The following is a 27975-nucleotide window of genomic DNA, read 5'->3' on the forward strand; positions in this document are numbered from 1 at the left end:
TGATGTCCCATGTAGCTAAGAAACTTGACAAATGCAAGCCCAAATCTATTGCCAAAATTGGAGCTATACTTCCAGACATTGCTGGAGCTTAAAACAATCCAGGGGCTGGAGTTGTAGCTCAGTAGGGCATATGTATAGCATATACAAGACCCTGAGTTGTATGTCCAGCACTAGGGGAAAAAGAAATCCAGCCCTGTCCCAGACCAGTTGAAGGAGCACTGATGAATCAATTCACATCTCTGTTCCTAGCTGGTGAAATGTGGATAACTGCAGGTGCCCACTGAGGCCTATGTGAAAAATGAGAGATGGACAAGAAAGTCTGGGTGCCTTGTACATCTTGAAGGCTCCTCTACTCAGCCTAGTCCCTGGGTGTAGGCTGGGCTTCAGTTAGATTTAACATTCATTAAGCACCTACTCTGTGTTAACTTACTCTCATTAACTTTACTAAAGCCTGCTTAAGAGGCCCTTTTACTATGATGTAAAATTTGCTGTACAAAAGAATTACTGCACATGAAGTTCTTGGCAGTGTCTGACAAGAAGGTACTAAATGAATGGCAGTTGTTAACCAGAGCCAGGCTTGACACAACTTGGAGCCAGAGGATCACAAGTTCAAGGCCGGCCGCTGCAACTTAGACCCTGTCTGTAAGAGGCTATGGGGTGTAGCTTATTAATAAAGTGCCCCTGGGTTCAGTCCCCAGTACCAGGGGCATGGGGCTGGGGCTTGCTTAGGGCATAGTACTCATTTTGCGGTGAGTTAATAGAGTAGGGACTCCAGTCATCCTGTACCTCTCCCATTTAACTACCAGGAGGTAGTGACAACTCTCCAAAGCCTGTTGCAGTTCTCTTACCCACCAGAGGGCAGCCCAGCAGGGCAACTGATTTCGGGGTCATAGTGGCAACACTTCTCTCAGTGGTCCTTTGCATTGTAAGCCCCAACCTCCCAGGGCCTTAACCAACCCAGAGGAGACAGGCTGGAACCAAGTTAATAAATACAATCCAGGATTTATTAAAAATCAGGGCTCCCTGTTGTGCCTTCCTGGTGCTAAGTAAATAAATAACCAGAAGGGACACAGTTGGGGAAAGAAGAAAAATCAATCTCAAGACAGTCTTTTAACTACCCCTCCCTTTCCCAACCCCTCCCTATGGCTCTTGGGACATAGCACCTAAGCAGGTGCTCAGTCCAGGTAGAATGTGGCCGGCACCAAGGCATACCTGCCCTGCCCAGGAGGGGAGACAGTCCCTGGGATCACTTGTTTCCAGCCCTTGATAACCCAGAGACCTGCTCCCCACAGAGGCCAGGGCTGAAGCACCAATTGGAGGCACCTGAGGGTGGTAGTGGTAGGGGGAGAACAGGGTTAACAACCCAGGCAGCATAAGCAGCTGAAAGGGGGTCCGGCCCCCTCTCCAGGTTCACACAGTGCCTGACAAGTCGTGTCCCATCCCCCTTCTCCCCTTGAGCCTGCCAGTGTCTGCACTCAGCTGAGGATCTTCCGGGGCAGTTCAACGGAGGCACGGATGACAAACTGCAATCATCCCGCACATAGTTTCGCTTTCGGATATCCTGTGGGAGATGAACTTGGGGTATCCAAGCCCAGACCAAGCTCTCATCCAGGGAGCCTCGCCAAGTGCCTGGCTTTTGGAAATTCTTCCAGTTTGGGTCAGGGGTGGAAGGTCTCAGTGACATGCTGCGGCTTAGCCAGCCCCTGGATCACTCTGATCCAGCAGGGAGAAAGTGACACGACGGGCAAAGGGCCACTCAAGGAGATTGTCAAAGGCTCCTGGCAGCACACGAATGTAGAGAGAGAGATGTGTGCCCTCACCACTGCCGTTGCCATTGAGGAATGCAGGACACTCTGTAGCTTGTAACCATACTTATGTGTGTAGAAGGCTGGGCTGAAGCACTCGAGGTTGGGCTTGGTCTTGGCCTCTTGTAGCCGCCGCCCATAGCTGCCAATCTTCCAGATGAGCACACCATCACAGCCTACTGATAGTTCCTCCAGCTCTCGACGAAGCTCCTGCAGCTCCTGCCGCTGCCGGCTCACCAGGGCACACATCATAGCCAGATGTGGTTTCACACTCTCCTCCACGTGCCGCGCCATTGCCAGCTTAGGGCACTGTTGGCAAAGCCCAGGCGATGAGAGAAGGGAGGAGTGTTACCCAAAAGGGGAAGGGGTACATGGGTGGCAGGCACCCAACTCTGCATGAGGAAGACAGGTGCTAGGAAGAACCTGGAGCTGGCTAGCAGGGGGAAGGACCACAAAGAAACTGCCAGGAAACCTAGTTTTCATCTAGGACTTCATGGGCTAAAGACAGGCAGACAGGCTGACAGGAAAAAGAGGCATCTTACCCTGTGCTTGCAACCGGAGTCTTTGAATGGGCATAGCACCAAGGCAGTACTACAGCTGTCCTTCAGATGATTCGGCAGGTCCTCTCCGAGCCACAGTGCCTACGCCACATTGGTTGGGGCAGGGCACTGGCAGCCTTGGGCACTGGTATTGATGGCTCTGGGACCGCAGAGGCAGAGACACCAGTCAATAGACTGACACCCCTGTCTTCTGCCCCACAACCCACAGCTCAGGAAAGGCCTTACCTGGATGGTGTCCAAAACGAACTCCTTTGTGCAATAGGTACAAGGCTGGGTGCGCTTGGGGCACTCAGAAGTGGCATGCTGGGCCAGTAATCGCCGCATCATGCGGGCACCACATTTGTTCTCACAGTACACACTCTCTTGGGGGCACATGCCCTCATGGCTCTGTGGAGATGACAGAGGAGTTGAATTAAGGATGCCTGGGCCATCAGTTGCCACACCCTCCCTTCACCCTCAGCGAGGCTCCACCCACCTCATAGGCTTCCCCACTGAAGTCACAACCACAGAACTCGCACTTGAGGCGCCGCTTGGGGCAGTCATGCTGCAAGTGTGCAGGCAGATCACGGCGACTCAGCTTGGCAGGGCAGCGATTGGGGCAGGGGATTACATTGAAGCTGCAGGTATTCAGGTGGCCCTGGTGGGAAGGACTGCAGTCAGTGCCTGCCAAGGGAGGGGTGGGTAGTTCCAACCCCATAACAGAACCTCACCTGTAAATGTCGAAGTGGCCCACTCCAGCGGCAGCCCTCCTCACCTGTGGAATGCACCGGATGGGCAGGCCAAGCACCTGGACCTCCAGCTCTGGGTCCTGGGTAGATCTGGGGGCAAGAATGGGGAGAACTGGCCAGGGTCAGAACCTATTGCAAACCCCAAGTACTCACCCCACTCTCTACCCCCCAGATTCTTGGCTCCTCTTAGAGCCAGTAACAGCCTCTCTTGGGCTATTTGCTGCTCTGTGGCCCAGGATAAAAGGCACAGCAGGTGGTGTCTGCTTTGCTGTTGGATCCCAGGGTCCCCAACATGCCTTTAGCTCCCTTTGGAGAGAGTCAATCAGCCTGCTCGGTTCCAGGCTGTAGCCCCCCACTTTTGCTTCCTTCCCCCTTGATAGAGTAGTCTTGGCTCTCAGCCACAGGTCTAACTTGCCACCGGAAAGGGAAGGAACACTTCTCAAGCACACAGAGCAGCTCTGTGCACCCCCATAGGCTGGGCATTGTGCCTGCCCTCCAGGCAAACACAGGCCTCCCGTTTGCAAACCAGCCTGGTGGGAGAGAACAGGCTACCTTTGTGGGGGCACGCGATTCCGAGATTCTGGTTGACACTGACCCTGAGCCCGCTGGCTGCCAGCAAGTTCCAGCCTCCCCAAGGGCATCAGCCCATATCTGGAACTCACCTTGGCATAGTCCAGGGGAAGTTGGTCCTCCGGGCATTTGAAGACTCCTTCACTGAAAAGGAGAGAGGGCAGTGTCAAGGTTCTTCATTATGGGAAGGGGAGATCCCTGAGCCCCACCCCCTCAACCAGGGCAGCCTCCCTCCCTCACCAGACCGGTTCCCAAACAGCCACAGCTGAGACAATGGGGCAAGCAAAGGCCTGAGGGGACCCACTTCTCTAGGGCCCCAGAAGACCCCAGCCCTAGTCCTGGGAAAGGGGGTTCAGGGCCCAGTGAAGGCAGAGACAGCTGCTTCAGACAGCACTTGGCCAACAGGTGGCAGCTGGCACCCCCTCCCTGGATGGCAGCTGGACTGGGAAAAAACAAACTGCCTAGCTACCCCCTCCCCCCGGGTGATTTTTATTGGCTGAGCTGAAGCTGATGGGGAGGGTGAACAGGGATGGGCTGAGATTAAGTGCCAGGGCTACCCAGCCCCCATGAAGGTGCCAGGCCAAGAACCAGGGCAAAGGTCAGATTGGGGCCACTTATGCCATCCTTCCCCTGCTCTTTTGAGGGTGTGTCTCCTAAAGGAAAAGGGAGGAAAGACAAGCTCCCTGGCACTGTGTTTACCTTCCCACCCAGTCCTTACCACCTGCCAGAGGAGGTCTGGAATGTCTTCATTTACAGGTGAAAGAACAGAGCCTCATAGATGAAACAGCACCTAAATATGTCCATTTGTTTCGGCAGCCCAGATAGGCTCTACTACACCACAATGCCACAGAGCGAGCGGACTGGTTAGAACCAAAATGTCTGAGCAAGCACAGCCAAGACTCAGGTCGAAGATGTCCAGGCTTCTGACCCCACCCTCCTTTCAGCTGCCACTTTCTCCACCAATCCCTACCTAGCTGTTAGCACTCAAGGACCCTGGTGGCACACTTCCTGCAGCATGCCCTTGCCGACCCCAGCCAAGACCTGTCATACATGCCTGGCATGGCCCAGGCAGTACAAGGGCTCACCCAGCAGGACTGAAGGCCCTCAGGCATGGCATTCCTGGCAGGTCTGAGTCAGGTAGGTGGGAGGCAGGCAGCCATCAAGGGGGAAGCAGAGGCCTCACAGCAGCCCTGTTTTAAAAGCACTTTCCAGGGCCTGGGCAACCCCACGCCTCAGGTGCCCAGAATTTCTAGCACCCACCTCCTCCCTTACTCCACTACCACTGGCGGTGCCACCAATACCAAGAACAATATGTGTCCAGCCTTCCTAGCCAACCAGAGTAATGGCCCCAGCAGGAATAGGGAAAGAAAGGGGGGTGGATGAAGGGGGAGGGGTCCACTTGGCTGATTCAGGAATGTGCTGACTTAGTGGTTTTGGAGACAGGGACTAAAGCAAGTCGCTAGGCTTCAGGAAGAAGCTTACCCTGCAGCTTGGGGCCCAGCCAAAGACAAAGGTTTGGGGTTGTCCAGGGCTATGGACAACCTAGCTTGTAGAGTAGAAGTGATGACCTGGGGAAGAGCCTGCCCAACCACCTCTTCCCTTCAGAAGCCTGGGCAGCAGAGCTCCCGGCGCTGAGGGAAGGGGGGTAGTAGGGACAGAGGCTGTTCTTGGCTGTGCAGTGGAGGCCCAGGCCCAGGGGAGAAGACAGGATGGGGGGAGGGGACTGTGGGAGAGGAAGAGGGGATTTCCGGGAGGGGGAGGGGCAGAAGCAGCAGAGAGGGGGCAAAGAAGTAGGTGGGGAGGGAGGGAAATGGGTCTGACAGTCCCCACCCCCCCTCTTCTTCCCCCGGCTAGAATCACAGTTAAGGGTGGGTCATCTGGAGGGGGCTGGCTCAGCTGGCCTCATCTGGAAACCAGAGGGCTGGGGAAAGGCTGCGGAGACAATGGGCCCGGTGTGTCTGTAGGGGAGTTAAGTGTGTACACCACAGGGAGAAGGGAGGAGGAAAAGGAGGAGGGGGCAGCACAGCAGTTTGTGCAGGAGCATATGTGAGGGCAGGAGCTGAGAGGCTGTGGGGAACAGAAAACAAAGGGCCTGCTGAGATTTCCGCCAGCCAGGGGCTGCGGGAGAGTAGAGGTTTGAACTGCAGCCGGAGCCCCAGACATGCTCTCCCTGCCTGGGCCCCTCAACACAGCAAGCAGCCTCCGGAACAGTGGCTGATCCCTGAGCTCCCAGGGCACAACCTAGCCAGGAGACCCCACGCTCCCTCACTTCCTCTCCCCACACCCTAGCCTGATAGTTTCCCGAGTGGGCAGGTTAGATTCCAGATCGCGCAGGGCGCCCAGAAACTTGATGGATGCCCGAGACACAGGAAGTGACCTGGGTCCTGAGAGGGCAGGGAGCGTTCAGCAGGCATTCTGGGGTCGACCCCCTCCTTAACGTTGTACTGACCCCCCGCCACGAGAGGGAATAGACACCCAATGACACCCACTTCAGGGGAGGGTTGTAGCATCAAAATGCCCCCTGCATTGTGTGATCACAAGTAGCCCAGGCTTGAATCACAATTAAGCCTTCGACTGTGTGACCCTGGGCAAGTCGAGGTCTTTCTTTGAATCTCTGGTTTCATCATCTGTGAAATGGGAGAACAATAGCGACCGGTCTCCGAGAGCCCGAAGGATCACCAGAAATTGGAGCGATAAACTCTCCAAAGGCTTAAAGTGCTGCGTGGGAGAGAAGGTTTTGTCCTCCTCTTCCCTGAAGGTTTCAAAGTTCAAGGATGAGGCCGTCCCTCTCAGGTGAGGGGGAAGGGCCGGCCAACAGGTCAGGAAAGGCGTCTTTCCATCTCCGCCTGGCTGGGAGGCAGAGTTTTTCCCACCTGGCGTCGGGCAGTGGGGACCAGGGACCCTACGGATGAGTGCATGTGCTCCTCCCCTGGGGTCTGACGACATCGCCGTCCTGTGACGTCACGGTGGGCGCCCCTGAGGTCACTGGGCCGCGGCGTAGACAAAGGCCCGGCGTGCTTCGGGCCTGGGCCCCTCCCCATGCAGTTCCCTCCCTCTCCGCCACCGGTGGTCCCTGGATGCCCCCAAGCCGCACCTGAGGAATTCCTGCAGGCAAGTGTCGCAGAAACGGTGGCCACAGGTAGAAACCTGCACGGGCTCGCGCATGGGCTTCCCGCACAGAGGGCACAGCAGTCGCCGCTTGGGCTTCTCCAGGAACTTGTAGTCGAAGCCGGGCATGGCGGGCGGGCGAGCGGCGGGCACGGGCAAGCGGGGCCGGGCACGCGGCGGCCCCACAGCCCGCGCCTCGCTCCGGCCGCGCTCGCGGCTCCGGGCGGCGCCGACTGGCAGCCGCGGCCAAAGCCCGGCCTGCGAGCCAGCCCGCCGGAAGAAGGGGAGGAGCCACGCCCGCGCGGTCCTAGTGCCTGGCCTGTCGGTTGCCCCGCCCACACCTCGCGCCTTCGTTCTGGGGGTTTGATGTGACTAGACTCGCCCTGGGGCTATGAACGTAAGCCGGGCTGCCTACTCCCGAAACATGGGCTTCTTTCCCTTAGCACGAAGCTCCCTTCCTCCCAGGCGCTGGGTTGAAGCACAGGGCCGGAGGAGGAGTGGGGTTGTGCTACAAAGGTTGAGTTTCCGAAGGCCCCAGCTGGGCCTCCAGGGCCACGTACCACCCAGGAACCCATGGCCCCAGGTGCTAGGCAGCCGAAGCCAGGCAACCAGATCAGAGGATCCCGATTGAGGTGGGATGAAGAGGACGGGCTAGGCGCTGGGTCAGAGGAACCTCGGCTCCAGCCCCTGGTAGCTCCCTTATTTCTCCCTGGGCCTCAGTCCTGGTCCTGCAATGGCAAGTAGTTAGACCCAGCCCATTCCTGGGGTTTCTGACCACCACCACCCACCCCTGAAGAGATCATACTCCAGGCAGGAAGATGATATTTTTATTGGAGCTACTTCCAGTCTTTTGGGAAACCTCTCTGGTTGAGCCAGCTACCTTTTCCCCCAACCCAGGTTTGGGGACAGGCTGAGGATGCTCTAAGCAGCCAGCCACTTCATGGCTCCTGAACTCCCCCAGGGGAAGGAAGGCTCTCAAGAGGTTGTGCAAACCCCTGCCTCAGGACTGGTGGGAGGTGGGGGCACAGCAGGGAGGCTTCCCTCAGACCTCCTGTCTTAGGCCAGGCAGGGAATAGGTAGGTCTAATGGCCAGTCCAGGCAGGTCTCAGTTTGCCCTACTCTGAAGCTTGGAGTTGATCTCCCAGGGGTTACCACGGACTTATTTCTGAGCTGAGAGAGAAGGCAGAGACTGGGTAGAGCCACAGTCTCCTTTTTTTAGGGATGGCTTTGGAAGACCACCCTGCCAGACTAGGTCTGGCTGCCAACGCCAGTGAGGTTGGACCACTGTGGATAGTGAATAAGGGAAGAGGAAAAGGAGAGGGAAAAGGGGTGTTAGGGAACAGAGTGGATTGAGGTTTCCCTAGGGTCAAAAGCAAAGCAGGCCTTCACTGTCCCTTTCATTCCATTGATATCACAATCCAGAAAGCTGGTGGGAAGTCATGCCTTAGGTACCTAAACTCTTCAGAATACTCAGAAGAGAAGCAATATCAGGGTGGTCCAGAATGGCCCGGTGCCTCAAGGGGGGACTGGCTCTTCTGTGACTGCTGGAAGAGTATCAAAGAGAAATCCCTGTAGCCTCCCATAGGGCAATGCCTCCAGCTAGCATTTTGCACCCATCTCCACTCCTATTGGGCCCTGGAATGTCCAGGGCCAGCAATGGATGTTCAACATCAACTTGACCCAGGGTGTAGGAGGAGAAAGAATGCATGTGAGCTCTGGGGAGCAGTGGAGGCAGCCCTTTCAATGAGACTCAGAAAGCCCGCCCTTGCCCACCCAAACAGAAAGCTCAGAGTTTTACCCTGACACTTCTGCTTTCATTTATCCTGGGGGATTTTGGTGTAATTACAGGGGGTGGGGAGAGGACAGTTGGGTTAACACTTGTGTGGATAAGGTGGGAAAAGATAACTCACGTCGAATAGCCAGGAGCGTGTTTCCATGGCAACAGGACACAGACGTCACTGTGTAAGGATGTGTCTCATCTAGCTGCACTGGCCGAGGGAGCCCTGCATCCTCATCCCTCCTTCCCAGTCGCCCTCTGGCTCCTTTGCCCCAAGAGTACACTTCACCCTCTGCCAGAGAGAATCCAGGGTGGGAAAAGGGAGGGAAAGGGCATAGCCAAGTAAGTACTATACGACCAGACTGACTCCAGCAGATTGCTGAGGCCAGTGGCCCTGTGCATGATAACCCCCACTACCCATACCTCAGTCTGCCCCATCATGCCTACCCTCACCTGCCCCAATGGCTACTGTGAAGGCATCTCCACAGGCCACTGTCACCATCTTGATACCCTCAAGGCCTTGGACTCGACATGGTGCCCGGCTGCCCCGGCGGGCATTAGTGCCCAACTGCCCGTGCTGATTGCTGCCAAAAGTGTAGCAGTCACCTGAGGCTGTGAGAAAGGGGAGGGGAGAAGAAGGAAAGGGACACCTTAACAGAGGTCCCAAGGAAGCCAGGTGAATCACCCTCAGACCTCCTGTGCTCAGGTACTACTCACCAGTCACAGCAGCTGAATGAGCAGTACCTAGGTCAACACTTAGCAGGGACTCCCGATCCAGGGGTGCAGAGCCTAGTGGAGTGAAGCTCAGAGCCTCCTCTACTTGCTGGTGGGGGACAGATTCCTCCCCAAGGGAGTGGTGGTCCAGGCCCAGCTTATTAAACCTAAAGGCAAAGCCAGAAGCCAGTCCAATTAACAGTTTGAATATACTGCCTCCCCACACCTTCTAGGCTAGAACTGGTAGGATCTATCCCACCAGAAGAAAGATCCCATCCTGAGGTGAATTAGGCAGCACCCTCAGCCCCCTTCAGTTCTGGTCCTTGGTGGGAGGGAGACAATGAGGGATGGGATATGTGGCAGCCAAGGAGGGCAAAGGGACAGGCTAATTATCCTGATGTGTCTATTCACCTATTGCTTCCACAGGCCAGGGCTCCACCAGGCACGGTGAGGATCATGGAAGAGTCAATGCCACATACAACCCGGTGGGCTTCCTGTCCTATGGGAACCGGCACCTGCTGGGGACAGCTATGGGACTCCCTGGTGCCTAGTCCCAGCCTGCCTATAAGAAGAAACCAGGATGGGGTTAGTTTGAGCTTTAGGATTAGTGATGCCAGAAGGAGGAGGGCCTACTGAGGAGGGAACAGCATGAGTAAAGGCTATTCTCAGCCTGAAATGGCTTTCCTGGGCCCCTCTGCTGGTTAGTCTTCAGATGCCACCTCTGCCATTTCCAGGCAACACTGCTGTTCCTTGAATTTCCATACCTCTGAACTTGGGATGTACCCCTGATACTGTCCTCTAGTATGCTAGAGATGAGTCATCTCTTCCCCTATGAGACTGAGTACTCTCCAGCATAATGGTGCACACCTGTAATCCTAGTAACTGGGGAGGCTAAGGCACAAGGATCTCAAGTTTGGGGCCAGCCTAAGCAACTTAGTGAGACCCTGTCTCAACATAAAAAGCCAAAAGAAATAGGGATGTAGCCCAGAGATAACATTCCTAGGTTCAGTCTTCAATCCCAATAAGTAAAGATAAAAAAACAGACTGAGTCCTCCAGGAGAACAGGACCCAACTATGTCATTCTAATGTCATCCCTAGTCAAAGTGCCAAGCGTGACACTTAACACAGAAAAAGCCTCAATAAATACAGTTGGATGGGCTAGTGCATAGTTCAGTGGTAAAGCATGTTCTTAGTATGGTTTGATCCTCAGCACTGCCAAAAAAAATACTGTTGAATAACTGAAATCTCCATTATTATGTCCTAAGTACTGGGAAGAAGCCCCCCCGCCCCTTTTTTTTGGTACCAGGGATTGAACCCAGGAGTGCTTAACCACGGGCCCAAATCCCCAGCCCTTTTAGTTGGCAATGGACCTTTATTTATTTATTTATTTATATGTGGTGCTGAGACTCAAATCCAGTGCCTCAACACATGCTACTCAAGAGCTCTACCACTGAGCTGCAACCCAACCCCACCCCTAGCCCTTATTATTTTAATTTCTATTTGAGACAGGTTCACTAAGTTGCAGAGGCTGTTCTTGAACTGGAATCCTCTTGCCTCAGCCTCCCAAGCCACTGGGATTACAAGTGTGCACCACCATGCCCAGCATGGGAAGCCATGTCTTATTATCTTGTCTCAGTCTCTCAAGCACAGGGTGAGCATATAATGGATGTGAATTAAAAATCTGTTGAATGAGTTAATAGAATTAATAGAAAAGCTGGGTGCACATATACCTGTAATCCTAGTGGTTTAAGAAGCTGAGGCAGGAGGATCACAAGTTCAAAGCCAGCCTCAGCAACTTAATGAGGCCCTAAGAAACTTAGTAAGACTCTGACTCAAAAAATAAAAAGGGGTGTCAGGTGTGGTGGTGCACACCTGTAATCCTAACATCTTGGGAGGCTGAGGCAGGAGGATCTCGAGTTCAAAGCCAGCCTCAGCAAAAGTGAGGTACTAGGCAACTCATTGAGACTCTGTCTCTAAATAAAATACAAAATAGGGCTGGGGATGTGGCTCAGTGGTCAAGTGCCCCTGAGTTCAATCCCCAATACCCAAAAAAATTAAAAAATAAAAAATAACAGTGCTTCAGTTGTAGCTCAGTGAAAGAACATTTGCCTAGCATGTGTGGGGCACTGGGTTCGATCTTCAGCACCACATAAAAATAAATAAAAATACTGTGTTCATCTACAACTAAAAAAAAAATTTTTTTAATAAAAAATAAAAAGGGCTAGGGATTGTAGTTCAGTGATACAGTACCCTAGGTTCAATCCCCAGTACCATGGGGGGAAAAATTGAAGGAAAAGAGAAAATCGACCATGGGGTGGAAGGTGGGTATAAAGGGGAACAAACCACAGCTAAAGAGAGAACCTAGAGGCTGAAACAAGGGTAGGGAGCTTACCACCATCTCCACGCCCCCAGGCAAAGAGTTCTCGCTCAGTAGACAGGGCCAGCACATGGGAGGCCCCACAGGCCACTTGTACCATCTCATAGCCAAGCAGGGCCTCCACTATGGTGGGCTAGAGAAGGGGAGAAAGCAATGAGAGACTGGAAGGGATCTGATACTAGACATACACATACATACCACCACAGCACCCACTGCAGAGAAAGAGGCTGCAAATTCTAAATGGCATCTAATTCCTGTCACATAATGCTCAATGCTGGATGGGTACTGCTGGGGAGGCCTGGGTCTTTACCTTTTTTTTTTTTGTACCAAGGGATTAAACCCAAGAGCACTTAACCACTGAGCCACATCCCCAGCCCTTTTTCATTTTTTATTTTGAGAAAGGGTCTCACTAGGTTGCTTACAGCCTCACTAAGTGCTCATGCTGGCTTCAAACCTGCAACCTCCTGCCTCAGTCTCCTGGACCACTGGAATTACAGGCATGCATCACCACACCTGGGAAGCCTGGTCTTTCTGTACTTCCCCTAATACAGCCCAGAGCAGATGCAGCTTAGGAGCTACTGGGACCCATGGCTGCTGGGGACTTCCCTGCCCCCAGCCTGATGTCAACATTCATATGTGGCCTCCCTGTCATCCCCTCACTTCCCCTCTCCAGTGTACACGTGACACCCACCTGGCTGATATCAGTGAGGCTGCCGTGGCCTAAGCACCCATTGCTGCCACTGCCAAAGGTCATGATGATGCCTCGGTCTGGGAAGGAGGTCAGTAAGGAAAGAGGAGGGAGAGGAGTTAGACTGCTCACCAGGTGCCTAGGTCACTTGTGGGTTGGAGGAGCAAGATAAAGCTGGGGGCTTCTGGGTACCGTGGTACACACCAGTAATCTCAGTGACTTAGGAGGCTGAGGCTGGATTTAAAGTTCAAAGCCAGCTTCAGCAACTCAGCAAGGCCCTCAGTAATTTAACAGCAATTTAACTCAAAATAAAAAGAAAAAGGACCAGGGATGTGGCTCAGTGATTAAGTGCCCCTGGATTCAATCCCTGGTACCATAATAATAATAATAATAATAATAATAATAATAATAAATAAAAAGTGATGGGGATGTAGCTCAGTATTAAAGTGTTCCTGAGTGCTCCACCCCTATGCCAAAAGATGAAAAAATTAAAATTAAAAAAAAGCTGGAGGGTAAGGTTAGACAGGTGGGAGGGTGAGATAAGAGAAAAGGATAGGGGTTTATTTCCACTGCGTAACTGTGGTTTGTTTGGTACTGGGGATTAAACTCATGGGTGCTTAAAACACTGAGACACATCCCCAGCCCTTTTTAATTTTGAGAAAGGGTTTCACTGAGTTGCTTAGGGCCTTGCTAAATTGCTTACTCTGGCTTTGAACTTGAGATCTCCTGCCTCAGCCTCCCAAATCTCTGAGATTATAGGCCGTCATCACTGCCCTGTGCAGTGTGTGACTTTGGACAAATGACAGTCTCTCTAAACTTTAGTTTCCCCATCTTTCAAATGCAGATGATGCCACGCCTGTTGTGTAGGGTAAAGGAGATGGTATAAATAATCTCCTTATCAGCAAGTAGGAGCAGTCACTCAACAACTAAGAGATGGAAGGATTAATTGAGCAATGAGGAAAGTTGCTCTTGTGGCCTTCTCCTAAGTCCCCATAAGATAGTCCCCTGACAGGCTTACCAGTCAAACAGGCTGTGAAAAGGTCCCCGCAGGCCACATGCTTGATAGTCACGCCTGACTGGCCTTCCAGGAAACGAGAGATGAACTGGGGCTGAGGCTGCTCCACTGCCCCAGGGAGGAGGGCATCTCCAAGGGCGCCTAGGGGTGGGGCCTGCGGGGGGTGGGGGGTGTCATCGCCTGAACACCTCTGATCTTCCTCAGGGGCCTCCCACCCCTCACCAAGCCCCCAGATAAACTGCTCACCTCCCACAGGATGAGGCGCCCAGAGCGCGTGACCCCGGCCTTCTGCGTGCGCCCTGTGGCCACCTGGACCACCTCTGTGTTAAGCATCGGCAGCTTCAGTGGGGTGCTGAGCCCACCACCCCATGTGTACACGGATGACAGTGGCGGTGGGATGGCCGGCCTCGCAGGTCCCCGGGGGATACCTGCCAGAACAGGGCATTGGGGCAGTTAAAACTGATAGGCATAGTGGGGAATCCATGGGTCCTGGCATCCACCTCAACCTACCCCTGCAGCGGGTACCAGTGGTTCTGCTCCCTGCACTTCCAGGAACCATGGGTGTTCCTGGGGCCATGGACTTCTCTGCCCTGCGAAACAGATAGGGGCCTCAGACACAGACCTTCCCTGGCAATCCTACACACAGGTGTAGAAGCCTCGCTCGAGGCCTCCTGTGCCCCACAGGACCTCTACCACCCAGGATCTATCCCTTTTGTCCCCACAACACATGCCTCCTCATTCGGATGCTGCCCACATCAGTGTGCAGGTTAAGGAGGGCCCGTATGCAGAGGGGTTGTGCCATGATGTGGCTGAGTGGTGGCCTATGTGCAGGCTCCAGGCTGAGCAGACTCAGGACAAGCTGGCGCAGCTCAGGGCTGTACCGGTCAGAGATGGGTGCAAAGGTGCCGCTCATAATCTTTAACACTAGTGCTGGCAGGTTCTGTGAAGGTTCCAAATTGGGGATGGACTGGGTGTTGAATTGGGCTTTTAGACAGAGCACCCCCACCCCCCAGCTCCTGGTCTGATGGGGTAAGAACAGTCCTGTCTTCAGAAGATTTCAGTCTCATCCGGGGACTCCCAGAATGATAGGGGAGCCAAACCCTGCTTTCATGAATCCATCTGAAAAGGGAGCTGCAGCTATGTCCTCAGAAACTCCACGTTGAGAAAACTCATGGGCTTGCTCTTGGTAGTGTCCTAATCTGATGGAAGAGACATAACCATGCCCTCAGGAGCCCACTAAAGGGAGGAAACAAGTCCTACCCTCAGGAATCCATAGTCTGAGCAAGAACCACAGCTCTGCCCTGGAGTAATCCACCAGTCTGGATGAGGGAGAGACATAACTCAGTCACAAAAAAAAAAAAACAAGTGGTTGGAGTGCAGGGCTGCTGGTGGAGGAGAGATTTCCCAGTACCCTCAGGGGTGTTATACTCACTGCAGCCTCAAAGGCTCTCTTGAGGCTAGCCAGCTCATAGAGGACACAGCCCAGGGCCCAGATGTCGCTCTTCTGGTTGTAGGGCTTGCCCTCACACAGCTCAGGGGAAATATAGCATGGAGTACCTACCACCTGTAGGAGAGAAATCTCATTACAGTCCTGAGGAGGAGGAAGGACCAGAGGCTCGTCATGGGCCCAGTGAGGGACAGCTTCTCCTCAAGAGAGGCCAAAGGGTTTCCTCCTGCAGGACTACATAGCCAGGAGCCAAGAGCATAAGGCTTATTTGTTTGTTGTGGTACTGGGGATTGAACCCAGAGGTGCTTTACTTGAGAGCTACATCCCCAGGCCTTTTTACTTTTCATTTTGTGACAGGATCTTGCTAAATTGTTGAGTCTGGCCTCAAACTTTCCATCTTTTTGCCTCAGCCTCCTGAGTCACTGGGATTACTACTATGTGCAACTACACCATACTGAGCCAAGATTTTTGGAGGGGAAAAGGAGGCAGGGATGTGGAATAGGCCTTGGCCCTCAAAACTTCCAGCACCCTCCAGGTTCCCTCCAAGTCCAGGCACCGTGTAGGCCTTGCTCTTGCTGCTAAGGATCTTGGAGATGCCAAAGTCGCCAATCTTGACAACCATGCGATGTTTGTCAAGAAGAATGTTCTGGGTCTTGAGGTCCCGATGCAGGATGAAGTGGGTATGCACATGATGCAGGGCGAGCAGAATCTGCACAAAAAAGTGCAGGATGGTCTCTTCCTCCAGCAGGGAATTGCAGCGCTTTTGGATGAACTCAGCTAGGGTGCCACCTGTGGCCCAAGAAACTAATCAAGATACAGGCTTTTCCACACCTGAAACAATCCCTTTCCTTTTATGGAACATGGCACTAGGACCCCTGCAGCCAGGCCAGTGCAAGGAAGCTGACTTACCTGGTGCATATTCCATGGCAATCATGAGGGCCTTATCCTCTAGGAAGTTCTCGTAGTACTCAATGACATTGGGGTGATTCAGCAACTTAAGCACCTGACACTCATTCTGGGCTGCTTGCCGTTCTTCCTTGGTCATCTGCTCCACTGGGATCTGCTTGATGATCACCAGCTTCTGGTCAGCTTTGCGCAGGCACAGGTGCACAATTCTGGCAACAAAGTACAGGGCAGGCACTAGCTGAGTTTCTAGCCATATATCAGATAGGGCATAACTAGGGACTGAATGTTCCTTAGAAGAGCACAATGGTGCTGGTTTATGGTGGTACACACTTGTAATCCCAGCAATTTGGAAGGCTGAGGCAAGAAGATTCCAAGTTCAAGACCACTTTAACAATTTATCCAGGTCCTAAGCAATTTACTGATATCCTATTTCAAAAAATAAAAAGGGCTGGGGGTGTAGCTCAGTGGTAAAAGTGCCCCTACGTCGGGTGTGGTGGTGCATGCCTGTAATCCCAGAGTTTGGAGGTTAAGACAGGAGGATCCCAAGTTCAAAGCCAGCCTCAGCAATTTAGTGAGGCCCTAAGCAACTTAGTGAGACCTTATCTAAAATAAATATAAAAAGGCCTGGGGATTTGGCTCACTGCTTAAGCACCCCTGGGTTCAATCCCTGGTACCCCCTCATGAAAAAAAAAAAAAAAAGAAAGAAAAAAAACAACAAAAACCCAATAAACAAAACCCCACTGAACATGAGAACAGGAAGAACTGGTAACAAACTATGTAGGGCCTCAGCTTCACCCTTGGCACAATGAGATTAAGTTCTGGAGTTAACTGCCTGGGTTCAAATCCTGATTCCTCCTTTTACTCATCATCTGATGTTGGATATTTATATGACATCACCATCTGGAAAATAGGGTTGTTGAGATGATCAAATGAGTAAATGTATGTAAGGTATTTAGCACAGTGCCTGGCATATAGAAAGTGCTTGCTTAGTGGGTGGAAATTATTCATATTAGTATTTCATTTATTTTCTTTTATGTATGTGTGTGTGGTGGGGGTACTGGGGTGCTCTACCAGGGGTGCTCTATCACTAAGCTACATCCTTATCCCTTTTTATTTTTTAAGTTTCGGGCCAGGGTTTCACTAAGTTGCTCAGGCTGGCCTTGAATTTGGGATCCTCCTGCCTCAGTCTCTCCTGTTGCTTGGATTACAAGCATGGGCCACAATGCCCAACCATATTAGTTATTTTATTTCAACTCTTTGGTCAGTGTGCATAAATTCAGGAACTTCATTTTTCTTGTTTCACTACTATACTTCTACAACATAGCCCAGTATTTTGCAAAGAGTAGGAGTTAAATATGTGCAGAATGAATGGACTGTAATCTTATGAGTTAAGTCTTAAATTTTTATCTCCCTCTCTTCTGAGTCCCAGACTGACATATCCAACTATACTTTCCATCTCTATCTGTATAGCTCACAGGTATCCTAAAATTTAACAAATACAAAAATTCTTGATTCCTGTCTCCAAACCTTTCCTTCCTCTGTTTCTTCCATCTCAGTAAATGACACACCATTCCTGAGTTATTAAAATCAGATATGTTGGGGCTGAGAGTAAAGTTCAGTGGTAGAGTGCTTGTTTAGCATGTACAAGACCCTGAGTTCAATTCCCAGCACTGCAAAATAAAATAAAGTTGCATACTATTCAATGGCTAATGAGACTTAACTAGCCCAGACCTAAATTCATTAAAAAAAAAAAAAAAAAAAAAAGTTATGTGTGGTGGCATATGCCAGTAATCCCGAGACTCAGGAACACTGCAAGTTCCAGGTTAGCCTGGGTAATTTAGTGAGACCAGGAACACTGCAAGTTCCAGGTTAGCCTGGGTAATTTAGTGAGACCCTATCTCTAAAAATTAAAAGGCTACGGGTGTAGCTCAGCAGCAGTAGAGTGCCCCTGGGTTCAATCTGTAGTACCCTGCTGGAGAAGAGGAAAAAACCAGCAACACAGGGCTGGGGACAGGGCTGAGTGGTGGAAGAGTGTTTGCTGAGCTAGCAAGCAAGAAGCCCCGGGATCAATCCCCAGCAATTCCCCCCATAAAACAAGCAAACAAAAAACAAAGGCAGGGGAGGTCTTCAAAATTCCAGCTACTCTGGAGGCTGAGGCAGGAGGATCACATATTTTTTTTTTTCCTTTTTTTTCTTTTTATTGAGTACTGGGGATCAAACCCAGGACTTTGAGCAAGCACTTTAACACTGGGATACATCTCCAGTCTTTGTTTTGTTTTAAACAAGCTCTGGTGGCTGGGTGTGGTGACACATGCTTGCAATTCCAGCAATTTGAAGGCTGAAGCAGGATGATCTCAAGTTCAAGGCTAGCTTCAGCAATTTGGCAAGACCCTTTCTCAAAATAAGATAAAATAAAAAAAGAGGTGAGGGAGGTGGGCATGCTGCCACATGCCTGTATTCCCAACAACTAGGTAGGCTGAGGCAGGAGGATTGCAAGTTCAAAGCCAGCCTCAACAATTTAGTGAGGCCCTAAGCAACTGAATGAGACCCTGTCTCAAAAACTAAAAAGGGCTGGGATGTGGCTTAGTGGTTAAGTGTCCCTGGGTTCAATCCCTGGTACCAGATAAAAATAAAAGACTAAATAAATAAATAAAACTTCTCTGGGCTAGGTGTATAGCTCAGTTCAGTGCTATGCATGTGTTTAGCCTTCAGAGGCCCTGGGTTCAATTTCCAGCACAAACCAACCCTCTTACCCTTATACTAAATCAAGTAAACCCCTTTACCTCATTTTACAAGTCATAATCTGTTCCCTGCCCTCCATGATAATCACATTTTACACCATTCTTTACCTTGCCCACTACATTTCAAGGACATTAGTCTTTTTCTCAGTTTCTTTTTTGGTACTGGCAATTGCACCCAGGGTGCTCTACCATTGAACTACATCCCCAGTCCTTTTAATTTATTTATTTTGAAATAGGGTCTCGCTAAGTTGCCAAGGGTGGCATCCAACTTGCAATCTTCCTGCCTCAGCCTCCCCAGTCGCTGGGATTAAGGTGCGCTCCATCAGATCTGCTTCTGTGTCGTGACTGTTTCGAATAATTCTTTCCATGGGAGGACCTTTGCATATGCTGCTTCCTTTGCCTGAAAATCTTCCTTCACCCTCAGAGTACTGGTCTTCATTTCTTAGCTTCACATCTCGCCTCCCAAAGAATTCTTAATTAACTACCCCAAGTAATTATTCTCCGTACTGTTGTGACTTTTTAAAAAAGTTGTAGATGGGCACACATACCTTTATTTATTTTTTATGTGGTGCTGAGGATCGAACCCTGTGCCTTACACGTGCTAGGCACAAGCGTTCTACCACTGGGTTGTACACCCCAGCCCCTGTAGTTACTTGTGAATAACCTTTCATAACTGCTATAACTTCCTAACTGCTTTAACAATGTCTTGTTTACTATATAATTTTTCTACAGTCTAAGTTCCTAACGGGAAAGGACCAGGCCCGTTTTGGTCATAACTGTAGACCCAGCGCCCAGAATCCGACCTGTGCAGCAGGCAAATTTGTCGAAGAACAAGGAAACTAACAGAACTCCGCCCCAGCGTTTAGGCTTGTGGGGGCGTGACCTCATTGAAGGCGGAGCGTCCCCGTCCCGACCCAGACCGGAAGCCTGGGTGGGGCTTCTCAGATTGTCGCTCACGACTATGGGGCGGGGCTAGCCTCGTAGCGATTTCCCGGTTAGCTTTGGGATTTACTTTCCCTCTTCCCAGCAGTTTTCTCCCCCAGAGCCCGGGCTCACCCGAAGGCACCTCTCCCCACCACTCGGATCCGCTCGTACTTCTCCATCTCATTTCTCAGAACGCCGTTTCCGGAACGCCCCTACGGGGCGCGTGCGCAGACCTGCCCACTCTGGAGCCCCGCCCCTTACGCTGTAAAATTTTTGCGGGGCGGAGCAAGGTGTTTGGTTAATTTGTTTGCTGAATTGAACTGTGACCACAGTTCCCACACGATATCGCCTTTCTCTCACGACCCTGTTACACGTAAGGCCCAACAAATAAGGCTATACCCCGTTTCTTAGTGCGCCCCGCAATGGCCAGCACGATACCAGCCGCTTCCCACACCCGTGGACCCATTTGACCCTTTTAAAGTTTGTTAGATGGAGGGATGGCTCGTGCGTAAGAGTTACCCCTCAAAGACCGAATGGGGTGGGAAGCGAGGACCGAGGCCCCAACTTCCCATGACTGACGCTATTTCAGAAGAAGGATTTTCATTGGCACGCAAACAATAAACAACCAAAACTGAACCAAGGGTAAGTTGGGTCTCTGGGGCATGGAGCAGAATTAGTTTCGCGTTTGACTAGAGAAGGGCAGGAAAAACCCCGAGCTATGAAAATTGATTCATCTAGGGCTGTTGCTACTAGTAAGTAACGCGCACTTTCAGCCTCCCCCACCCTTTGATACCCAGAACGCTGCAGTAGGGGGAATCAGTCCTCCATGCTTCTCTAAAACCTCTTTGGGAGAAGCTGGGAGTAGAAGCAGACCACTATCCGAAAGGGTCAGGGATGGGAGGGGAAGCCCGCTGTTTCCCACAGATACATTCAACGCTTCTGCCCAGAGATAGGGGAATTGGTTAGTAGGACTGCTGGGTCTAGACCAGCAGCCTAGCTGCTTCCTGGCGTCTGTGTTCTGTGGGAGCTCCATAAAAGCCCAGTACTAAGGAAAACGATGGTCATTTAGCTTAGGGTTAGCGTCCCTATTTCTAAGTGGGCGAGGAATGCGGGGAAAGGGATGTTTTAACTTCTGCTCTCGTCCCACCTTTTGAAACGACACCCAAACTCGCCCATGTGGACCGATCACTAAAAGGGCTCCAGGAAAACCCCGGGATCCCTGGCCCAGGCCGGTGTCAGCTGGCTGACAAGCTGCCCTCTGAGCAAAAGGTAGTGCAGAGGGGGAAAACCACTCACGCAGGACATCGTGTCCTCACCTAGAAACCGACTCGACCTTGGGTGACCCAGAAGTCCCATGGGAGTTAATATGTAACCTCGGAGCCTTTAAGGGAGACAGTAAACACTCAAACAGCTTAGTTCCTGGATCCCTGTGCCTCGGATTTCTAGCTTCTTTCTCCCTCGCTCCCACTTCTGCCCTCCCCTCCTCTGCTTACATCCCTCAGCTAACACACCTCTTCACTTCCCCCACAGGCTCTCAGTTGCCCTTCTTTTCCAGGGTATGCCTAGACCCTCCCCCGCCCCCCCAAAGCAACTGCCTTACACTTTTGGAGGTCGGAGGAGACTCTCGCCACCGTGAGGTCAGGATGACATCTAGTGGCCAGGATTCGCAACTACTGCAGACGCGGGCCTGGAGAGAGGGTCACCCCAGCTGTCTGGGCAAATCCGCAGTCTTCCCCGCCCCAGCCTTCAGGGAGCCAGAGGAGGATTGGGACTGTCTGTGGGAGGGTTGTGACAGCCGCTTGGCTCCAGGAACCCAAGAGCGGACTTGGAGAATAAGTGATGAGGGGTGACTCAACAGTTCCTAAGTGCCACTCTTCGGGGGCGCGGGAGAGGTAGGTAAACACGTCGGTCTCTGTACAGTGGAGGAACAGGGTCTGGGAGGAGCCATTATCCAAGGCGGGGCTCCAACCCCTTCCCAGGACCAGGGTTTAGGGGATGTGGGAGTGTGATGATTCCCGCCCTGCTCTGCCCAGAAAGGAGTTGAGGGCGGAGAGTTCTCCCAGTACCCGCCCAGAGAGCCGCTGGCCCCCAGAGCAAGTGGGGATGCGGGTTAATTGAGGCCGTGCGAGCAAGGGCGAGTGGGGACTCCTTCGGCAGTCGAAAGGCGCCAGCGAGGGGTGCCTGGGAGGCGGCATCCCCAGGACAGCCCTTTCCCGCCCGAAGTGGGCAGGGCTCGGGCGGGGCCGGGAAGGCCCCGGGGGAAAATGGGGCTCGCACCCTCCGAAAGGCAGAGGCGCCCGAGGGGCGGGGGCAGGCAGGCGGGGCGGGGCGGGGCGGCTGGGGGCGGGGGCAGAGGCCTCGCCGGGAGGGCGGGGAGGAGCGAAGGGGCCTAGACGGCTCCGCGAAAACTGTGGGACTGGCGGCCGGCAGGAAAGGCGACCGGGGTGGACTGGTCGGAGAGCGATCCTTGTTTCTAGAACAGCCCGAGGAGGCGGCCTAGAGGGTGGACAGACAGAGGGCAGGAAGGGCCATCATGTTCCCACTGCTGCACCCCGCCTTGCCGCTGCTCCTGGGCGCCACGCTGACCTTCCGGGCGCTCCGGCGCGTGCTGTGTCGCCTGCCCCTGCCTGTGCACGTGCGCACCGATCCCCTGCGCACTTGGCGCTGGCACAACCTACTCGTCTCTTTCGCCCATTCTATTGTATCAGGGATTTGGGCGCTGCTGTGGTGAGTGAGCGACTGGGGGAGTGAGGTGGCCAGGGGATCCCGCGTGGGGTGCAGGGACTGGCTTCTGAGTTACTATTCTCATCACTCACGGCCTTGACGCTCACCTGATTCCCTGTTTGGAAAACTACCCAACCAGGAGCAGCCCAGGGAAACCAGAGGCACCTGGGTTTCGGCCAAGCCCCTCCTCACTCCCTAGTCAGCCAATAGCGCGAGTCCAGACTGCTCTGGGATTGGCAAGGGTATTGGGGGGAGGGTCTTTGGGGATGCCGAAATGGAGAGACCTCCCTTCTTCCTTCACTCCCAGTTTATGGCAGACCCCAGAGATGCTGGTGGAAATTGAGACTGCATGGTCGCTTTCAGGCTATTTGCTCGTTTGCTTCTCCGCAGGTAGGTCTTGCCCATGAAACCTCAGGTAAGTGGGCGACAAGGAGAGGAGGAAGTTTCTTGTTCTACCCGCTTTGTGACCTCTTCTTTCATCCCTCCTTTAGGGTATTTCATCCACGACACAGTGGATATTGTGGTTAGTCGTCAGGCTCGAGCTTCTTGGGAATACCTTGTTCATCATATCATGGTAAGTGAGAAGCTTTCCAAGTGGTACAGGCCTCATATGGGCAACCTAGTCTCAGCCTTGTATTTCTGAACCCAGGAGAGCGAGCCATTCCCAGCCCAGTCCCCAGTTTAAGCTAGTTTGCTGAGGGTTGACACCATCTTTGTCCTTGCTTACTGAATCAATTCCTGGACTCATCTGTTACTTCAGTAAACAGACTGGAAACTGTCACTCAAGAGTCAGAAGTAGTGGACAGGGGTCAACATCTAAACTGTATTGAACGCAAAAAAGCATCTTATCCACTGCAAGCTTTTATTCCACAAGAAATAGGGAAGCATTTTTCAGTTCTCAACCTGGTTGGTGGTTTTATAACACGAGGAAAGCCTTGGCACCTGGATTCCCAGCCCTTGTCCTCTCACTTGTCCTCTAGGCAATGGGTGCCTTCTTCTCAGGCATCTTTTGGAGCAGCTTTGTAGGTGGGGGTGTTCTAACACTACTGGTGGAAGTCAGCAACATCTTCCTCACCATCCGCATGATGATGAAGATCAACAATGCCCAGGATCTCCTCCTCTACAGGGTCAACAAGTATGTCAACTTGGTCATGTACTTCCTCTTCCGCCTGGCCCCTCAGGCTTACCTCACCAATTTCTTCCTGCAGTATGCAGGCCAGAGGACCCTGGGCACCTTTCTGTTGGGCATCCTACTCATGCTGGATATAATGATCCTCATCTACTTTTCCCGCCTCCTCCGCTCTGACTTCTGCCCTGGGCGTGTTCCTAGCCGGCAACACAAAGACAAATTTTTGACTGAATAAGAGATGTAGAGCCTGGGACTTGTGACAAGGACAGCAAGCAAAACCAGGGACAGAAACAGCCTCACACATAAATAGACTCTGCACCAAGCCTGGGTGTCCTTTGGGTCCAGCCTTCCCACCTCAAATCTGCACCCACACTATTGAAAACACTAATGAAAGCACTCCTCTGAAGTCCTGTTTTCTTGGGCAAGGGGTGAGGGAAGCAGACAGACTGGTTGGACATGTAGATGGGTGTGAAGACAAGGCACTACCTCAGCAGCAGCCAATCCACACTGCCCTGAAGTGTATGCAACTCCATAAAAATAATCCCTCTGCTCCCTCAAACTGGTACTGTTTTTACATACAACCTTTTTCAAGGGGTTTTGAGCAGGGGCATTTACTGTGGATTAAACTGGGGGGCGGGGGGCACTCTGGAAATCCTCAGCCCTTTATGAAACAAGAGTCTAAGTAGCCAAGGCTGGCTTCAGACTTTTCATCTTCCTGAGGAGCTGGGATTACAGGTATATTCCATTATACCCAGCTAGCTTGTTCTCTTACCCATAGGATGAGAAGAGGCATGTTTTAGCTGGCCCAGGATAACTAATCCTCATCTAAATAATAAATACCTCTGGAACCCAAGCTCTTACCCCCAGGAACTGTAACAAGTATGATGGCTTAATAGGCGATGGTTCAGAATAAGATTATAAAGAGACTTGCTTTTGGCTCAGGGCTGAGGTCACAGCTCCTTGCATTCAGGAGGCCAGTTAAATCTCCTAAATAGGTCTCTTGGAGAAGACCTGTTACCTTGGTGTATTTCACATCTGACCTTCCCCAGCCCAAACAAAAAGACAAGAAGCATATATAGGTTGAAAAAAAAAGGGGGGTATATTTAGAATTAGACAGCTGGACTCTGTTTAGATGATCCCAATCTGAAAAACAAAAGGGAGCTTTGTTATTGAAACTGAAATGTCATGGTTAAAAAGCAAAAATGAGAACAGGAAGGTAGGGCTTTGTCAAGGATAGGGGCGCAGTCAGTTATGACTAATCAGTAAGCCAGGCTTTGGTCACTAAACAGATACATCAGTTACACCCAGGGAGTGGGTATTAAGGAGTTTGTAGCAAAGGAGGCATGCTTACTTTGTTGGCAACATCCAAAGCATCATAATCAGGAGCCAGTCGAACGTACGCCTTCTTCTCTCCATCAGGCCTGGTGGAGAAGGAAGCCTTAGTCTTTGCTGATCTCATTGTAGCCCCCTCCCAAGCCCTCCCTCCCCCTTTCCCCTAGTTTTCTGATGCATCAGTGGTTCCTTTGTTCATGTCATTCTTTTCCAAATAGTGAATTTTCCATCATTTGCACAGAGGGGATAGAGAAATCACAAAATCAATTCTTTTAAATGGAAACACTACAAGCCACAGGACAGTCAAGACATAAATCCAGGTAATCTAACAAACTGCTTTGTCTCCTCTGTGAGTAGATGCAGGGAACCAGAATATGACCAACCTCATGAATAAAGTCTTAGGACAATTTCCTCAGGTCTATACTCTATACAAAGGACCATAATCATACCAGGGGAGTTTGTACACTGCAAAACTATGGCATACAGGTTTTCCAGTGCCCAATTGTAGCTCCAGCCTCCTCCCATTCCATGGTGCCCCACTCACCTAATCAGGGTGTTAACCTTGGCCACATCAATGTCATAGAGCTTCTTTACAGCTTGTTTGATCTGGTGTTTGTTGGCCTTGACATCCACAATGAACACAAGTGTGTTGTTGTCTTCAATCTTCTTCATGGCTGACTCAGTGGTCAGGGGGAACTTAATGATGGCATAGTGGTCAAGCCTGGGGGGAGAAGCAAACTGGAGTCACCTGGCCTAGACCCAGTGTAAGAAAAGAACCCAAGGCCAGGACAGCATAGGTGCATCAGACAATGAAGTAGCAATCAGTTTCATCAGACTTTGGTCGCTAAACACTGTCATCATCTGCACCCTGAATCCTAGAGATCTTAAGTCCCAGCTTATAGGTACATCCCTTGTGTATCTTAACCTGAAGGGCTTGCATCCTTGAATAGGTGGAAGACTCACCTCTGACTTGAACCCTTTCATATGCCAGAGTTCCATATTGGTGCTTCACTGTGAAGCTGGACCAAACATTTCTGCCACCCCTGGTTGTGCTCCAGAACTACTTTTGTGTGTGTGTGTATGTTTATTGGGGATTGGATCCAAGGGTGCTTTACCACTGAGCTACATCCCCAGGATGGCCTAGAACTTGCAAACCTCCTACCTCAGTCTCCCAGAATTGCTGGGATTTTGGTGGTGCCAGGAATTGAACCCAGGAGCGCTGAACCCAGGAGCACTGACCAGCCCCTTTTGAGACAGGGTCTTTCTAAGTTGCTTTGGCTGGCCTCAAACTTGGGATCTTCCTGCCTCAGTCTCCCGAGTTGCTGGGATTGCAAGTGTGCACAACCATGCCTGGCTGGGAGCTACTTAAGAGCAGCTTTGTATTTATATATCTGGTTAAACTGACAAAACCAGGTTCTGCTCAACCAGACACTATTTTCCTGTTTCGAAGCAAGGCCAGGATTCATCTCTTATCACACTAAATTCTAGGTCCAAATTGGGGTGTGTATTAATTATTTTCCTCCATTTACACTAACTACCCTTTGATCTCTTTCTGTCAACACCTTTTACCTGCTCCCCAGAACCTTCCTTTAGCACAGCCTGAACATTTGGGAGCAAATTAAGTTTCTTTACACTGTTAGCAGGCCATCACTGCCACAAATACAAATTACTGAATTTTATCTATAAAAAAAAAAAAAGTCAACATACATTCTCACCCTCATGTAACAGGTTACCCAGGGGCATACTCCTGTAGCCACAACAGCTTGGGAGGCTGAGGCACCAGGATCACCAATTCAAGACCAGTCTCAGCCACTTAGGGAGACCCTATGCAGTTTAGCAAAACCCTATCTCAAAATAAATTAAATAAAAAAGGGCTGGGGATGTAGCTCAGAAGTGTCCCTGGGTTCAATTGTCAGTACCAAACAACAAAAAACCCCAGCAGCATTAGAGGTCACCAGCAAGTAACTAAAATAGGAATTTAGTTCTACTTTATACAACCAATAATGTGGTCTTTCAAACTCTGGCCATATGTGAAGCAATAATTAACCGAAACAAAAATTGAGAGATTGTATATTGCTTTAATTCCTGTTAATAAGTATAGAACCGCCTCTTGTTCTGAGCTGGGTACGGTGGCAAACGCCTGCAATCCCAGCTACTCAGGACGCTGAGGCACGAGGGTCACAAGTTCGAAGGCAGCTTCAGCAACTGAAAACCCTCTCAAAATAACAATAAAGAACAGACGCTCTCTGTGGTGTAGAGCATTTACCTAGCAGGTGTGAGACCCTATGTTCAACTTCCGTAAGCAAATAGTTTTCTCGTTCTTAATTAGGACAGAAAGAAATCTCACATCAGAGCCGTACACCGGATATCAATGTGTCTGAGAGGCCACACTCTAGGTTGTATAAATTATCAATGAAAAATACTCAAAACTTTCATGGGTTGGAGTAGTACTGACTTGTTTCTCCTGGGGGCGCTCTTCCGAGGATATTTGGGCTGCCTCCGGAGCCGCAACGTCTTGGGTCGCCGGAAGGTTGGTGATGTGCGGATCTTCTTCTTTTTATGGCTGTGGACACCCTTCAGCACTGCCTTCTTGGCCTTCAAAGCTTTTGCTTTTGCTTCAGCTTTGGGAGGGGCAGGAGCTGGGAAAAGAACAAGAAGGGGGGAAAAGGGGGGGGTGAATTCAGAAATCGGCCACTTCCGGCCTCATGACTTGTCGCGGGTGCTACCGTCCACACGTGCATCAGTGGTTCCTTTGAAGACTTCACAAATCTCAGGAGATTAAGATTTTTCCATCATATGCACGATACCGGAAGCGAAAATCACCTTGGAACAACTTTAAGGATACAACAAGGAAAAAAAACTAGTGCGGATCGAACGCTTCCATTTTGCCGAGATCTGTGCTGAGTTTTATACAGGCCACCGTGTAACCACGAAAGAGAGGAGCATATAGCCCCGCTGAACACGAAAAATAATGAGTAATGCCGAAAACTCTGAATCCCTTATAGATCTGGATGAGAGTACTGTCTGTGACTACGTGTAGCTCCCCATAGTTAACTGCCTGGCCTCGCTGGCGGATGATGCCGGTAATGTTCTCTTCAACCCCTTCACTGGAATCCAGCATATGCGGCTTGGTCCACGCGACCCACATACGACTCAGTATGGCCCAACCGCAGGGAGTGGCTCTAGGGAAGCCAACCCCCCGAGCTTAGCTCAACCACTATCCTCCCAGGCTTTTCCTTCTGCTGACATCCCAGGGAAACCCGCTGCAGTCCCCAGCCCCAACAGACCTTCCTTCTTAGCTTTCGGCGCCATCTTGTGAAAAGGGTCTCCGAGTCCCGTTCCCATGGGCTTATAGCGTCAAATCTCATTGAAGACTCGCGATGCTATTAACTTGAAGATAATTGGATAATATATGCCGTATCGCCCTCTG

At 51.4% G+C, this 27975-nt stretch overlaps 4 protein-coding genes across 5 annotated transcripts; 1 reads left to right on the plus strand and 3 right to left on the minus strand.

Annotated features, from left to right (window-relative positions):
• Positions 1 to 1475: 1475 nt before the first annotated feature.
• TRAF4 (TNF receptor associated factor 4) lies at positions 1476 to 7686 on the minus strand (the record flags this gene model as incomplete). The annotated part of the gene is given in 16 exon segments (XM_079131005.1): positions 1476 to 1523; positions 1526 to 1563; positions 1566 to 1593; positions 1595 to 1663; positions 1665 to 1703; positions 1705 to 1851; positions 1854 to 2114; positions 2348 to 2431; positions 2433 to 2504; positions 2591 to 2752; positions 2841 to 3002; positions 3076 to 3123; positions 3126 to 3173; positions 3175 to 3183; positions 3756 to 3807; positions 6758 to 7686. Coding segments are annotated over 16 exon segments (1410 nt in total). The 5' UTR covers positions 6901 to 7686.
• Positions 7687 to 7690: 4 nt separating this feature from the next.
• Positions 7691 to 21098, minus strand: NEK8 (NIMA related kinase 8). The gene is made up of 16 exons (XM_079131003.1): positions 20961 to 21098; positions 19493 to 19622; positions 15699 to 15904; positions 15346 to 15578; positions 14775 to 14906; positions 14065 to 14282; positions 13853 to 13932; positions 13589 to 13770; positions 13346 to 13496; positions 12331 to 12407; positions 11655 to 11772; positions 9674 to 9824; positions 9266 to 9429; positions 9002 to 9160; positions 8682 to 8840; positions 7691 to 8315 (listed from the first exon to the last, which is right to left on the minus strand). The coding sequence occupies exons 2-16, from the start codon at positions 19537 to 19539 to the stop codon at positions 8287 to 8289; spliced, it is 2106 nt and encodes a 701-aa protein (XP_078987129.1). The 5' UTR covers positions 19540 to 19622; positions 20961 to 21098; the 3' UTR covers positions 7691 to 8286.
• A 13-nt stretch (positions 21099 to 21111) lies between these two features.
• On the plus strand, positions 21112 to 24095 carry TLCD1 (TLC domain containing 1). Of its 2 annotated transcripts, none has more exons than XM_079130983.1 (4): positions 21112 to 21252; positions 22392 to 22474; positions 22576 to 22658; positions 23065 to 23970. In XM_079130983.1, exons 1-4 carry the CDS (start codon positions 21200 to 21202, stop codon positions 23446 to 23448), a joined length of 603 nt encoding a protein of 200 aa, XP_078987109.1. In that variant the 5' UTR covers positions 21112 to 21199; the 3' UTR covers positions 23449 to 23970. The 2 variants fall into 2 exon arrangements, with proteins under 2 accessions (XP_078987109.1, XP_078987108.1); XM_079130982.1 differs by lacking the exon at positions 21112 to 21252 and adding an exon at positions 21715 to 22087 and having other exon boundaries at positions 23065 to 24095.
• An 88-nt stretch (positions 24096 to 24183) lies between these two features.
• On the minus strand, positions 24184 to 27928 carry RPL23A (ribosomal protein L23a). Its single transcript, XM_079130995.1, is given in 6 exon segments — positions 24184 to 24356; positions 24565 to 24634; positions 25090 to 25266; positions 27001 to 27184; positions 27833 to 27862; positions 27865 to 27928. Coding segments are annotated over 6 exon segments (525 nt in total). The 5' UTR covers positions 27914 to 27928; the 3' UTR covers positions 24184 to 24341.
• Between the last annotated feature and the right edge of the window lie 47 nt (positions 27929 to 27975).

Source organism: Sciurus vulgaris, assembly GCF_902686455.1.
Source record: "Sciurus vulgaris genome assembly, chromosome: 3".
In the NCBI taxonomy this organism is placed as follows: Eukaryota; Metazoa; Chordata; class Mammalia; order Rodentia; family Sciuridae; genus Sciurus; species Sciurus vulgaris.

Coding starts and splice junctions, on each gene's coding strand:
- NEK8 (XM_079131003.1), bottom strand. CDS start 19,539: ATGGAGAAGTACGAGCGGATCCGAGTGGTGGGGAGAGGTGCCTTCGG. Junction 14,283..14,774: donor AGAGAGCCTTTGAGGCTGCA/GTGAGTATAACA, acceptor GAACCTTCACAG/AACCTGCCAGCACTAGTGTT. Junction 9,430..9,673: donor CTGGCCTGTGGAAGCAATAG/GTGAATAGACAC, acceptor CTTTGCCTTTAG/GTTTAATAAGCTGGGCCTGG.
- TLCD1 (XM_079130982.1), top strand. CDS start 21,894: ATGTTCCCACTGCTGCACCCCGCCTTGCCGCTGCTCCTGGGCGCCACG. Junction 22,088..22,391: donor GGGATTTGGGCGCTGCTGTG/GTGAGTGAGCGA, acceptor CTTCACTCCCAG/TTTATGGCAGACCCCAGAGA. Junction 22,475..22,575: donor GCTCGTTTGCTTCTCCGCAG/GTAGGTCTTGCC, acceptor TCCCTCCTTTAG/GGTATTTCATCCACGACACA.